The sequence below is a fragment of the Dromiciops gliroides genome, chromosome 5 (assembly GCF_019393635.1).
Source record: "Dromiciops gliroides isolate mDroGli1 chromosome 5, mDroGli1.pri, whole genome shotgun sequence".
Classification (NCBI taxonomy): domain Eukaryota; kingdom Metazoa; phylum Chordata; class Mammalia; order Microbiotheria; family Microbiotheriidae; genus Dromiciops; species Dromiciops gliroides.
The window spans coordinates 132,178,415-132,193,770 of record NC_057865.1 but is presented as its reverse complement, the minus strand read 5'-3'; the positions used below and the strand labels follow the sequence as shown (position 1 = coordinate 132,193,770).

Genomic DNA, 15,356 nt, shown 5'->3' with positions numbered 1-15,356 from the left:
GTCTTCTAATCATAGTAGCTATTCCCCAAACTCTACGACCATCTCTTCTGTCTTTATCTCCACACAACCTGTCACACATATTGGCAATATATTCCTTCCTCTCATTTGCCCCTTACAATCCCTAAGGTCCTTCTAGGTTCATCAGGTACCATTTCCTACATGAAATCTTCTTTAATCACTCAGTTTTAGAACTCTTTGCTTACTCAAATTACCTTATATTTATCCATATACCTGTCATATCTCCCAACAGACTATAAGTTCTTGCGGCAGGTACTGTTTTTGTTTTGTCTTTGTATTTCCCAGCATGGCACACAATGCCTGGCCCTTGGCAGGTTCTTAATCAAAATGTATTTTATTTGAATGACAAGGATTCTGAAAAGTGGAAATGAAAAAGGAGTAATATCCCAAGCAAGGGGAATGGCCTATGCAAATTCAGAGAGGCTGGATCTCTGGTGTACCGTTCTGAAAACAACAAGCTGTTCAATGTTGCTATAGCATAAGTCTGAAGAAAAAGGGCAATAGGACATAGGTCTGGAAAGGTAAACTAGAACCAGACTGTGATGGGCCTTCAATGCTAGGGTGAGGAGTTTATATTTTATTCCATAGGCAATAGGGAACCACTGAAAACTTTCGAATGTCTTAAGAAGATTATTTTTGGAGCATGGATAGGCTAAGGGAGAGACTTTGAGTAGGAAGACCAATTAGAAGGCCAATATAATAGTCCAAGTGAGAAGTAACAGGGATGTAAACTAAGGTGGTGGCCACAAGAAATATCATGGCCATAAAATTTCTAGGACTTGTCGATTGAATATGATTTTTAGGGAGAGTTATGTAGAGGAGAAAGTCAAGAATATTGACTACAATATTACAAACTTGGGGAACTGGGCAGTTAGTACTGAGACGGGAGGATAAGAGTGAAAGTTTATTAGTTCTATTTTGGACAAGTTGAGTTTGAAATGCATGCAAGATGCCCTGAAGGAAATGTCCAGCAGGCAGGTGATGATGTAGAATTGAAGTCTAGTAGAGATTTATACTAGATACATAGATTTAGGAGCTATTTGCATGGAGTCAAGTCAACAATAAACATTTATTAAGCACTTGTTATGTGTTGGACACTGTGCTAGGTGCTAGGGATACAAAGAAAGACAAAAACAGTCCCCACCTTTGAGGAGCTCATAGTTTAATGCAGAAGACAATATGAAAACCATTATGTACAAACAAGATAAGTACAGAATAGAAGGTGGGATTTTAGCGGAGAAATGATAATTGATCCCACAGCAGACAATGACAGTGCAAAGCTAGAAGATTCTGACCTACTAGCCAGTTGGCTTATCAACGGATATTTATTAAGCTCTGTAATGATTGGAATGACGCCACCTGCTGGAGACTTACTGTAGAAGAGTTCCACCCATGAAGTGAAGGTCTTTGAGGGCAAGACCAGGAGTCTTTTCTTTGGGAAAAGGAAGTGACGTGGGCGAGTGGGAGGAGGAAGGAAGAGACTGGCGCTCAGTCTCGCTCTCTTTCCTTTGGACTCTGGTGGAGAGCGGAGCTAGAAATGTGCTCTCCCTTTAATAGATAGAAATCTAGGCCTTTCTCTCTCTTTACCAAAATTCTTATTCTCCTTAATAAATGCTTAAAAGTCTAACTCTTGCTAAAGCTTATAATTTATTGGTGACCACTCATTGGATATTTTAGACAGACTAGCTAGAATTTTAACCCTTAACAGCTCCCACTATATGTCCAGGACTGTGCTAGGTATATATATATATATATATATATATATATATATATATATATGTGTGTGTGTGTGTGTGTGTGTGTGTGTGTGTGTATGTATATATATATATACATGTATATATGTAAATACAAAGAATAAAATAATCTCTACTCTCATAAAGTTCCATTCTAATGAATGCATTAAATTCCAGCAAGTTCTGAAAGTCTTTAAGCACCCAGTAGGATTAAGTGTAGGCTCACTTCCTTGGCCTTTCCTGTCAGTTCTTTGGGAAGACTCCATCACAGGAAGAGCTTTACTCTTCATCCACTTCAATTTACAAATAAAAAGCATAAATTTATTCACATAGTATTGGTTCCAAAGGAACCAAAGCACAGGTGTTAGAGAAGATCCTGTAGTCAGGCAAGAGGATGCTGAAAATCTAGCCTCTGGCTTTTATATGTTCATAAAAGTAAGGTAGATTCACCTCTCAAGTAGCAAGGATGTCTTTTGATATCCTGCCAAAACCAATCGAGCAATTAATTCTTTGTGTCTACTCTGACGAGGTAATTTGCCCCCAGCATGGTAAGCATGATACTCTGAAGACAAATTTTAATCTCCAAGGTTTATCACGGGGTTGAGTTCATCGTGGTTCCATGAAAACTTACTGTTAATGACTTTTCACTTAGCATTGTGATTTTTTTATTTTAAAAGATTATGCTGATGGTGATTACCTTGTGCATAAGAAAAAGTCCTTCTTATACCACATCTGAAAAAAAAGATTATTCTTTGACTAGAGCCTGCAGACATTATTGCAAAGCCCATCTCTACATTTAAATCTTACAAACCCCATGATACCTTCAAAGGAGCTACCCTTTTGATCATGACTCACCAGTGTGTTTAGTCTTTCTGCTGTAGCATACAGCTGTGCTCATCATTTCAATTTGTGGTTTTATTTTACACAAAAAATAGGTTACCCCACCTCATTTTATCCTACACAAACAAATTGAGGAATCCAAAGTTCTCTGCCCACATGGACTCTAATTTTGAGAGTCAGTATTTCTTTAGATGAGCCTATCTTGCTCATTAACAAATAATTTTGGATCACAAGTGGTACAAATAGTTTTGTACCCAGTGCAAAAACAATAATAACTGCTACAAAAAAATTCAGATCTTTTGAGATCAGAACTTAGGTTGATTTATCCTTTAATCATGTCCTATGTATTATAGAACCCAACAGTGAAAGACCTTATTGGTTTTGGTCTTCAAGTAGCCAAAGGCATGAAATATCTCGCAAGCAAAAAGTTTGTCCACAGAGACTTGGCCGCAAGAAATTGTATGTAAGTATAAAATGTTCCATCTGTATCTTCCAAATTATTTAGGGACTAAGTGAAACAAGGAGAAATGTGGTGGTGATTTTCCCCCTACATTTTGTGACTGTAATCGTGTTGTTGTCATTATGTAAAAGGCCCTTTATTTTAGTTACAGTTTCAAATAATGTGTAAGCATCGTGTTGTAAGAATGTGGGTGGAACTTTCAGGATTTATCCACCAGAACATTAAAAGGGACTCTCTGGAGGGGGTCTTAAACAGCTGTTATATACACTTGCTTTTCTTGGTCCTTCCCACCAGTAGCCCCTAATGTTGTGGTTTTATGCTACATTAGCTTACAGAAGGGAGAACTTGATCTTCGGCATTCTGCATTATAAAAGGCAAAAAAAATGGTAGGCAGATACCATTTCACTGAGGCTGCCCAAGACTTGATTTGGACTTGGACTGGCTTAGTCCTACCAAAAATGGTATTTAGAATGAATATACAAAGAACTTTATTTGTGTCTAGCTGCCTGGGCTGTATAATACAACAGTCAACAGTTAGTGATTGATTCAATAGTTTCCCATTTTATTGCACTGATTCATGAAGTATGGCATGAATGAATGAGTTGTGTTATTAATTGCCAGCCTTGGTTTTCTACAAATGGAACAGCTTAAGGCCTATTGTTTTAAAGCAACACACCCTAGATATTTGGAATTAATTTTTAATGAAAGTTGATATTTTCTTATGTACTATATTATGTCTTATAATCCTTTACTAGGAAAGAGGGATGATATGTTCTTACTGTACTAAAAAGACTGATCCTTGGCCAAACTGAAAACAATACAAGAAAGATGGCACAGGATACACCTACTGCAGTGTAATGTACCCCTTTGACCTTAACTTTAGATCTTAGAATTAATTTTAAAATGACCTGTGAGAATTAATCATTGCTTTGTGTCAAAAGCTGATGTGCCAAAGTGTAAAACAGAACAAGATACAATCCTGTGCTATGTCAACATCTAAGCAGCAGCAAAAGGGATTTTCTTGGCACCATGTAATGAGTACTGTCACAGAGGTGGCAGGGTCAATCCATTTATGGATTTGTAATACCAATGTCATATGTACTTACTCAAGACTTCCATTTTAATTTAGTGTTAGTTAATAGATGCCAGATATGAAGATCTCATTCCAAAAGTCACAGATTTCAAATGCAAAAGCTACTTGCTACAATCTAGAGAATATTCAGTATAACTGTAAATCTATTTCCACCATTACAGATAATAATTTTTGTCGTTTCTGTAGGCTGGATGAAAAATTCACAGTCAAGGTTGCTGATTTTGGGCTTGCCAGAGATATGTATGATAAAGAATATTACAGCGTACACAATAAAACAGGAGCAAAACTGCCGGTGAAATGGATGGCTTTAGAAAGTTTGCAAACTCAGAAATTTACTACAAAGTCAGATGTGGTAATGTACACATTCTATCTAACTTGATTTTGCTGTTTTTCCTTATGAAATTCATATGATATATTCCTGCACCTCAGTAACTCAATTAGACTTGACTGTTGTTCTGCTAAATAAGAATCTGAATTGTAAACTTGAGGAGTTTAAAATAAGAATTGAGAGATACTATTAGAAATATATGTGAGTGTAAGTTGTTTGATAAAGACCACTTCTTTTTTCAATCTTAAAAGTATTTTATTATTTTCCAGTTATATGTAGTTTTCACCATTTTTTTTTAGTGAGGCAATTGGGGTTAAGTGACTTGCCCAGGGTCACACAGCTAGTAAGTGTTAAGTGTCTGAGGTCACATTTGAACTCAGGTCCTCCTGACTTCAGGGCCAGTGCTCTATCCACTGTGCCACTTAGCTGCCCCACCATTTGTTTTTATAAGATTTTGAGTTCCAAATTTTTCTCCCTCCCTCTCTTCCCTCCCCTCCACTAAAGAAAGAAAGCAATCTGATATAGATTATATATGTACAATCACATAAAAAAAGAAAAACCTCCAAAAACAAAAAAAGTAGAAACAGTATGGTTCAATTTGCATTCAGATTCCACAGTTCTTTTTTCTGGATGTGGAGAACATTTTCCATCATGAGTCCTTTGGAATTGTCTTAGATCATTGTATTGCTGAGAAGAGCTAAGTCTATCACAGTTGATGATCACACAATGTTACTGTTACTGTGTACAGTGTTCTCCTGGTTCTGCTCACTTCACTCAGAATCAGTCCACTTAAGTGTTTCCAGGTTTTTCTGAAATCTGCCTGCTCATCATTTATAGCACAATAGTATTCCATTGCATTATTATACCACAACTTGTTCAACCATTCCCCAATTTATGGGCATTCCCTCAACTTCCAATTCTTTGCAACCACAAAGAGAGCTGCTATACATATTTTTGTACACATGGGTCCTTTTCCCTTTTTTATGATCTCTTTAGGATACAGACCTAGTAGTGCTATTACCAGGTCAAAAGGTATGCACAGTCCTCATAGCCCTGATAAAGGCCACTTCTTATACGTGTTTGGTTCACCCTACTACATGTAACAGTGTTGTACACAAAGTAGGTGTTTTAAAAAGTCTTTGTTGGATTTAATTTAATTCTAAGTTTCTTCATTTATTACCTTGTTCCTCTCCTTTGTTGAAAGAAGCTCAAAGAAAATTTTACTTGAAAACATCACCATTGGAGTAATTGTTGATTGTGTTTCATACTACAAGGATGAAAACAGACTAAGTAACATAAATAAATACCCTATTGCTCTGATAGATGGTCAGTGATGCACATGTAAATTAGCAATTTTGTCTCTTGCAAATCAAGCATTTAAATGTCAACATGGTCCTATTTCTATGGCATGTTTTCTTTTAACTATGTGCAGGTAAGTACTGCAAATGACTACCTGGAAAGAAGGAAGGAAAGGAAATAAACATTGATTAAGTGCCTGCTTTGTGTTAAGTGCTTTACAAATATTATCTCATTTGATCCTCACATATAACCCGGGGAGATAGGTGCTATTGTTAGCTCCATCTTACAGTTAAGGAAACTGAGACAAACAGGGGCTAAGTGACTTGTCTAGGGTTACACAGCCAGTAAATGTCCAAGATCAGATTTTAACCCAGATCTTCCTGACCTCAGGTCCAGCATTTTGTCCACTGAGCCACCTACCTGCAAGATGGGCCTTGCTAATACCATTAGGTGAATTCAAAAACCATTGAAGTTATGAAATTCATATGATATATTCCTGCACCTCAGTAACTCAATTAGACTTGAAAGAGAGCTTATAATAATGCGAATGTCCAGATTTGGAGCAAAACACAACGAAAAGAACTTTAGCGTTATTAGAAAGTTCTGGCAGGATATTCAGATTTGGAAAACTTTGCTATGATGATTTTGAAAGCAAATAGAAAGGTGTTCATTCCCACTTGGGACCAGCTTTGCTCATTTTGATTAGATCAGATCAGAGCTACTGGTCCTAAAAGGTCTTTTGTTGTGTTGTTTTTTTTAACCTAGGCAAGGTCTAAGTGGATAATGCACTAGGGCTGGAGTCAAAGACATGAGTTCAAACTCAGCCTTAGGTACTTACTGGTTGTGTGATCGATCCTTGGCAAGTCCCTTAACCCCTGTTTGCCTCAGTTCCCTCATCAGAAAATGAAGATAATAATAGCATCTACCTCCGAGATGTTTGTGAGAATTAAATAACATGTGCGAAGCACTTGGCAAACTTTAAGGAACTTTATAAATACTAGCTATTGTTATTATTATTATCATTATCATTATTATTCATAAATAGGTCTCCTATCTGAAAGTGGGAAGGTAAAAGAATAGGCTATAATTGAATGCTACTGGACACACTTGCTTCTTTTCTTCATCTTACTTAATTCAATGTTCATTCTATTAAGTACTCAGAGGTATAGCTAATGCCTCTTTTATCTCCACATATACATCCTTGCCTAGAAAGGTTGCTAAGCAAAAACAGACTTTCTGGTACTCAGTTCCATACAAAGATGCCCTCCACATCCTGATTTATGCTCATTTGAATTTTTTTTTACACTGGCATTTGTCCAATGGGAGAAATATGACCTGGTATATTCTTTAGTTTTCTGTGAAGCACTTTGATCTCTTTGAATCAAGAAATAGCATATTATCATAAAGCCTGGTAGACCAAACATAGACTTGAGATCAAGAACTCTTGAATTTTTAATCCCAGCTTGAATTCCAATTTATTGCTGGATTTTTAACAAGTGACTTAACCTCTTCATGTCACTATTATCCACAGTTCTAAGATGCTGAAATTTCTCATACAAATTGTGATTTTGACCATTAATAAAATGCATGGAAAATAATAAGTTAAATAGTATTACTACACTTGCTGGCTGTGTGACCCTGGGCAAGTCACTTAACCCCAATTGCCTCACTAAAAAAAAAATAGTATTACATTGCTTGAATATTGGTTGTTTCCAAGTATAATATGAACTCTTAAAAGATATCCTTGTATCCAAGGTTGTGCTGTCTCTACTGAAAGAAAAACAAATATGTAGGTATTCCCTGGAAAATAGTTGCACAAAATAACCTTATGTAAAATTTGGGAAAATTTTAAAGCATCATGCCAACTTAAAAAGAACATTTGCCAAATGAGTCAAAAGCAGAGATTTTTAGATTTTGTTGTTTTATAGGCCCTTTTAGTAATCTGGTGAACCATATGGACCCTTTTTCCAAATAACATTTTTAAATATATAAAAGAAATGGGGGCAGCTAGGTGGCACAGTGGATAAAGCACTGGCCCTGGATTCAGGAGGATCTGAGTTCAAATCTGGCCTCAGACACTTGACCTATACTATTTGTGGGACCCTGGGCAAGCCACTTAACCCTCATTGTCCCACAAAAAATAAAATAAAATAAAACAAAATAATAAATAAATGGATAAATAAATAATAAAAGAAATTCATGGGAATTGCCAATCAACATTTATTAAGCACTTACGATGGGCCTGGCAATATGCTAAGCACTGGGGAAACAATTAATAAAAAGCAAGACCTATTTGCTGGACATTTACATTATCATAAGCTCTCTTTACAGTGTGTTGACTTTAAAACCCTAAAGAACTTTACAATCTAATGGGAGAAGGCAACACACAAAAGGAAGCAGTAAGGGGAGAGTGAGGGGCAAGGGGGGAAGGAGACCAGAAGGTGTTTTGTTCCATGGAGTTTTAAACCAGTCAGAGCAGCAGACACTGAGTAGAGGGAACTGAAAATCCATTTTCTGCCCTCTATAAACGAAGGCATTGGGAGGAATTTGTTACTCTACCCTCCAACCCTATGATCTGAGGCAAGAGGAAGCTGAAGGAAAATCTGTCAGTCAAAACCTGAGTTAGCACAGTGATAAGCTTAAGCTTGGAGATGCATTTGTTCTGTGGAGTTGAAACCAGGCAGAGAAGCAGATTCAAGAGTGAAGTGAAGATTACCAAGGAAGCCAATTATATTTAATTGTTTATCAATTTTCTTAAAAATACAAGTTCACAGACATCAACTTAAGAACCTCTAGTTTAGAGTAGAGCTTCTTAAACTTTTTCACTCATGACCCCTTTTCATCTGAGAAATTTTTATGTGTCCCCAGGTATATAGGTATATAAAATGGGTATACATAACCTTTTACTGTTGCCAAATTTCTACAAGCCCTACATTTGGTTATGCAACAGTTTAAGAAGCTTTATTCTAGAGTCTTTGAGTCTATGTATTCCTTTGCCCTTCCATAATATATAGGGATGGTGACAAGACTGTGTTAGCTGTTGTTGTTTGTCTTTCATTCTCAAAGAGGACCATGGTATTGGGGATCATGCCATGACTTGCACTGAATTGAATTTAAGTAACAGGGCTGTGCAGGGTCACCAACCTCACTCTCTTCTCCAGAACCATCTGGGTCCAGTGGCAAAATATACATAAGGAAGAAACCAAAGCTATCTATTCCCATATGAAAAAATGCTCTAAATCTCTAATGATTAGAGAGATGCAAATTAAAACAACTCTGCAGTACCACCTGACACCTATCAGATTGGCTAAAATGACAAAAAAGGAAAATAATAAATGTTGGAGAAGCTGTGGAAAAATTGGAACACTAATGCATTGTTGGTGGAGCCGTGAACTGATCCAACCATTCTGGAGAGCAATTTGGAATTATGCCCAAAGGGCTATAAAGCTGTGCATACCCTTTGACCCAGCAATACCACTTCTGGGTCTTTTTCCCAAAGAGATCATGGTAAGGGGAGAGGGACCCACATGTACAAAAATATTCATAGCTGCTCTTTACATGGTGGCAAGGAATTGGAAGTTGAGGGGATGCCCATCAACTGGGGAATGGTTGGACAAGTTGTGGTATATGAATGTAATGGAATACTATTGTGCTGTAAGAAACAATGAGCAGGAGGAGTTTAGAGAAACCTGGAGGGTCTCGCGTGAGCTGATGATGAGTGAGATGACCAGAACCAGAAGAACATTATACACAGTATCATCAACATTGTGTGTTAATCTACTGTGATGGACTATATTCTTCTCACCAATGCAATGGTACAGAAGAGTTCCAAGGAACTCATGATAGAAGAGGATCTCCAAATCCAGGAAAAAAAAAAAAGAACTGTGGAGTATAGATGCTGAATGAACCATACTATTTCTTTTGTCTTTGGTACTGTTGTTTTTCTATTTTGAGATTTTTTGTCATTGCTCTGATTTTTCACTTATAACATGACTAATGCAGAAATATGTTTAATGTTGTTATGTATGTGTGTGTGTGTGTGTGTGTGTGTATATATATATATATATATATATATATATATATATATATATATATCAGATTACCTGCTATCTAGGGGAGGGGGGAGGGAGGGGAGGGAGGGAGAAAAATCTGAAATTGGAAAGCTTGTATAAACAAAAGTTGAGAATTATCTTTACATGTAACAGGGAAAAAAATAAAATACTTTATTACAAATTTTTAAAATATGGAAAAAAAGATATACATCAGGATGGGGGGGGCAGCTAGGTGGCACAGTGGATAAAGCACTGGCCCTGGATTCAGGAGGACTTGAGTTCAAATCTGGCCTCAGACACTTGACACTTACTAACTGTGTGACCCTGGGCAAGTCATTTAACCTTAATTGCCCTGCAAAAAAAAAAAAAAAGGTATACATCAGAATGACTGGAGGTGGCCCTGGATGTTTGAGGCAATTGGGGTTAAGTGACTTGGCCAGGGTCACACAGCTAGGCAGTATCTGAGGTGAGATTTTAATTTAGGTCCTCTCAACTTCAGGGCCTGTGCTCTATCCACTGCACCACCTATCTGTCCCGACTGTGTTAGCTATCAACAGTAGAGAACAGGGTCTGAATGAGAATAGCTTGGTCTAAGAAAATAAATAGGACAAATTCATAGAACTTTGAAAGCTGAGCTAGATGGTAGTAAAAGAGCTCCAATCAGCACCTGAAAGCCTGAGTCTGGCCAAGAATAACACCTAACAAGGAGATGTTATAGAATTTGGGGAGCTGACCATCCATCCCATACAACTTATCAGCTGGCAACAGAACTCTTTCATATGGAAGGTGTGCTAGCCAAGCCTCATCTATGTTCCTCTGTTTCCACACAGCTGTGGGCCTGAAGATTGTAGAAATTTAGAATGGCAAAAATATGGGAAAGTAATGTCTTAAACCTAAACATTTAAAAGGTTGTACTAAAGTATCACATAAGGACTTTACATAATTTAAAAATTCAATAAGTTCATTTGCTACAGCTTCATGCAACAAAGCTTCCAGATTTCCCTGTGCATTAGACTACATTATTGGCCACTGGCCAACAAATGGCAAGGCTTTGGATTTCTCAAATTCTACCATAGTATACTGTATTTTGTGTCATAACACTCAAGAACTGCTTAAGAGGAGCATCTAGGTGGCGCAGTGAATAAAGCACCAGCCCGGGATTCAGGAGTACCTGAGTTCAAATCCAGCCTCAGACACTTGAAACTTACTAGCTGTGTGACCCTGGGCAAGTCACTTAACCCCCATTGCCCTGCACAAAAAACAAACAAAAAAGAACTGCTTAAGAGAACAACAGAAAAGCAAAGGAAATGAGAACTGACCCAAATCACCCAACTTGTGAGGAATCGCTAAGTCTGATTCTCATTTTATATCTGTACAACAATCTTTTCCAACTCAAAAATCCTTGTTAGCCATCATTCTCCTGGCACCAAAAAAAACCCACCTATTTTTGATTAACAAATAGTTCAAGTTTATTTTTAACAGAATCATTCTTTCTTCAGGGCAATGGATCCCAAAGTGTCAATAAATGTTATGTTTATAGGCATAAAGAAGCTATGTCAAAGATGAGAAGTAAGCATGTTTTAGTGAGGTCAGGAGCAAGGAGCATCAAGGGAACTTTGAGACAAAATGATACAATTCAGCTGGCCACATGAAGCAAGGGCACTTTTATGACTGCATGCATACGAGCAAATGGCAGGAAACATTTGGCCACAACTGAAAGATAGATGCCCAAGCTCTTAGAAGATAGCATTTAAGAAATTCCGAGGAAGAGACAGTGTCCTTGTGTATCTTGAAAACCCAGTTCCGCCAGCTTGGCAAGTCTGCACGTAACAACAGATCCTTTTTCCTTCAAAACCTTCCCATTTCAAATAGAAGAGTAAACAACTTTGTAGCTTAAGTTAGACTACTGCAAGCATTTAGAACATAAAGCAGTCCAATAAATGGGAAAGCTCGTAAGGAAGATTTTAGATACAAATAAGGAAATATTTTTCCATACACTTGCCACATAGTTTTATCTGTCACAGTCCCACATCAAGACTGTTTTCAAAAAAAAATTAAGAAAGTTATTTTAAGAGTCAAAAGGTGGCAGAGAGATGCACTTTGGGAAATAAATTTCTTACCAATTCTTTCCCTGAACTCTGATGGCCCGAAGCATATAGCAGTGAGACAACAAGGGAACTTTTCCATCCTCCCAATCTCTCTTTCCTCTGAGGAGTCTCTTGGCACCTTCTCACCCTACTCTAACCCTAACATAGGAAGGATAAAGGGAAGAAGTATTTATATAATGCCCACTATGTAGTGGACACTGTGCAAAAGCTCTTTCTTTACAAATTATCTCATTTGATTCTCACAACAACCCTGTGAGGTAAATGCTATTATTGTTCCCACTTTATAGTTGAGGAAACTGAAGCAAACAGGTCAAGTTACTTGCCCAGGATCACAAAAATAGTGAATGTCTAAGGTCAGATATGAACTTGGGTCTTCCTGACTCTAGATCTGGCTCTTTGCCCACAGCACAGATAATTCTCTACTGGAGGCATGTACAAACTACTCCTTTTTGTTGTTATCTCACTACTTCCCCCATTCTATTAGGGGTAGCTAGGTAACACAGTGAATTAAGGGCTGAACCTGGAGTCAGAAAAACTTGAGTTCAAACATGGCCTCAGACACCACCTGTGTGACCCTGAAGAAGTCACTTACCTTCTCTTTGCCTCAGTTTCCCCATCTATATGATGGGGATCATAATAGTACCCACCTCCCAAGGTTGTTTGTGAGGATCAAATGAGATAATAATTGTAAAGCCCTTAGCACAATGATGGGCACATGGTAAGTGCTACATTTGGGATTCACACTTGCTGGGAATTCAAAGTGAAGCATGGAGCAGTGGATAAAGCTCTGGCCCTGGATTCAGGAGGACCTGAGTTCAAATCCGGCCTCAGACACTTGACACTTACTAGCCCTTTAAAAGAAAAAAAAGGGAAGCATGATAACTTTCTCCCTTTCAAAGTTCCCCCCAAATACCCAACTTGAAGACAAAGAAGACTAGGGCCCCAGAACTTGAATAAGGGGAGGCTAAAGTAATTAGGTTTAAAGTAATTAGAACTGCATGTTCTTCAGTCCCCTTTCTCACTCCACTCCTGGAACCACCCGGTATGCATTTACAAATCTCAGATACTGCTTCATGGTGTTATGAACTGATCCAGCACTCTTGAAAAGTCATTTGGAACTATGCCACAGAAGTTCCTAAAGAGTGGATTCCCAGCAGTACCACTACTAGTCCTCCAATCCAAAGAGATCAAAGAAAGAGGAAAAGGATCTGTGTCACAAAAATAATTAAATAGTTCTTTTAGTTATAATACTTATAGCAGTTCTTTTAGTAGTGCCAAAGAACTGGAAACTCCACAAGCAACCAACAATTGGGGAGTGGCAAACAAATTAGGTATATGAATGTAATAGAATACAACATATTGTGCTATAAGAAATTAATAAAGAAATGGTTTCAGCCAAACCTGGAAACATTTGCTATTTACAAAGAGAGAGTCAAGTGAGTTAGAACTAGGAGAAAAATATATGCTGTAACAGGAATATTGTAAAAAAAAAAAAAAGTATTCCAAAAGATTTTTAAAATTCTTATCAACACAATGATCAACCATGATTCCAGAAGACCAATGGTGAAAAATTCTGGGGAAAAAAAAGGAAGAGAAATGGCAGAGAGGTGATGGACTGATATGAAGAACATGACATACTTTTGGACATGGCCAAAGTGGGAATTTGTTTTATTTGATTATGCTAAATTATTACAAGGGTCTTATATTTCTTTTTTCCCCATGGGAAGAAGGGAGAGAGGATACAAAAATTAATGTTTCATAATTTAAAGAGAGAAAAGAAACCCAGGAAGATTTTTATGAACTGATGTTGAGTGGAGTAAACAGAACCAAGAGAACTATTTATTCAATAACAACAACATTGTAAAGACAAAAAAAAAACCTCTCAAAAACCTAAGATCTCTGATCAGTGCATGAACAGGTATGATTCCAGATGACCAATTAAGAAATGTTCTACCCTTTCCTGAGACAGATGGACTCAGATGCAGAATGAGACCTTTTTTACATGCCCTATTTGGGAATTTGTTTTGCTTGACTATGCACATTCATTATAAGGGTTTGATTTTGTTTCTAATGGAGAGAGGAAGGGAGAAGGGAGAGAGAATAGACTTTTGACCACTGAGAAAAAATATATATATATTTTGGAAAACAAATTGTTCCATGGGATCTACTATGCCTGCTGTCCCCTTGGCCTTCATTCCAACTGTTTGCCACTGCAAGCTGCAACTCTGATGTTATTTACCTACCAGGGTAAAGTAGAACTTTACCTCCAAGGCAAAATGCAAACTCTTTGTGCAAGAAAATGTCAGAAGATCCCTTCCTCACTAGATTTTTCAGTCTCAGAGATGCAAAATAGGGAAAGCCTATGAGCTACAGTGAAATATCTGTTTCTAAGGGATTGGGGCCAGAATGCAGACAGTTTGTTTAAAACATTGAAGTGGGAAGAATTTACCTCACCTCCCTTCCAAGAAGCGGGGGATCAGACACAGTCTTCCAGATAGCTGGTGAGGAGGCTGTTATTACTATCACCTCTGTTATTGCTTTTACTGCTACAAAATTTAAAAAAAAAAATTTCAGAGGCTTAAGGGCATGCTGATGTACCGGATACGGAGGAGAATCCTCTACAATTCATATACAATCCTATATATGGACCAATCTAGAATTTACTTTTAATCTAATATAGTTAATATTAAAATGAATGTTAACACTTAGTAGTTAAATTTCCCAGAGCTGAAAACATTAATGCTAGCTAAAAGATGTAACTATCCCTCCAGACTAAAACTTTAGAAGAATTTGGATTATTTTGTATGTCCTAACACTGTAATTGCTTTTGAAAAGTCTTTATTGCTTTATTCATTTACTAAAGCTAAAATACTGTTGAGATATTCTAAGGGGAACACGTTGGTACATTTACCAGATAAGTGCTATCATATTAATCACAGGTGATATTTTAATTATTGTTTAGGCTTAGAACTTTTTGAATACCTGACAAATAAACGTATATCATATAGTTCATTTTGCCTGATTCTAGTTCAAACATGTTATAAAATTGGTATCCTATTTTTCACCCTCAAAGAAAACCTGCTCCCAACACAATGTGTTTGAAATGGGAGAGTGTATCATTGAATGTTTTAAGCAGACTCTTTCATCACTAAAATCTGGTGAGCTGGCTCACATTTCAGGTTGCATGTTCAAACCATTCTAACCTGAACTTCTTTTTCCTTGTTTTTTCAGTGGTCTTTTGGAGTGCTTCTCTGGGAACTAATGACTAGAGGAGCACCTCCTTATCCTGATGTTAACACCTTTGATATCACAGTTTACTTATTGCAAGGTCGGAGGCTCTTGCAGCCTGAGTACTGCCCAGATGCACTGTAAGTCATCCTTCAGAGATCTTTGGTGATTGGGGTTCAAGTTGGGGAGTCTCCTCT

General features: G+C 37.4%; 1 protein-coding gene across 1 annotated transcript in view; it reads left to right on the top strand.

Moving 5' to 3' along the window:
* The window catches only part of MET (MET proto-oncogene, receptor tyrosine kinase), a 161,042-nt gene that overhangs the window by 143,315 nt on the left and 2,371 nt on the right, over positions 1–15,356 (top strand). The window contains exons 18-20 of the mRNA XM_043969125.1: positions 2,945–3,054; positions 4,331–4,496; positions 15,163–15,299. Of these exons, the coding sequence (XP_043825060.1) occupies positions 2,945–3,054; positions 4,331–4,496; positions 15,163–15,299 (413 nt within the window). The remainder of the gene's footprint in view (positions 1–2,944; positions 3,055–4,330; positions 4,497–15,162; positions 15,300–15,356) is intronic.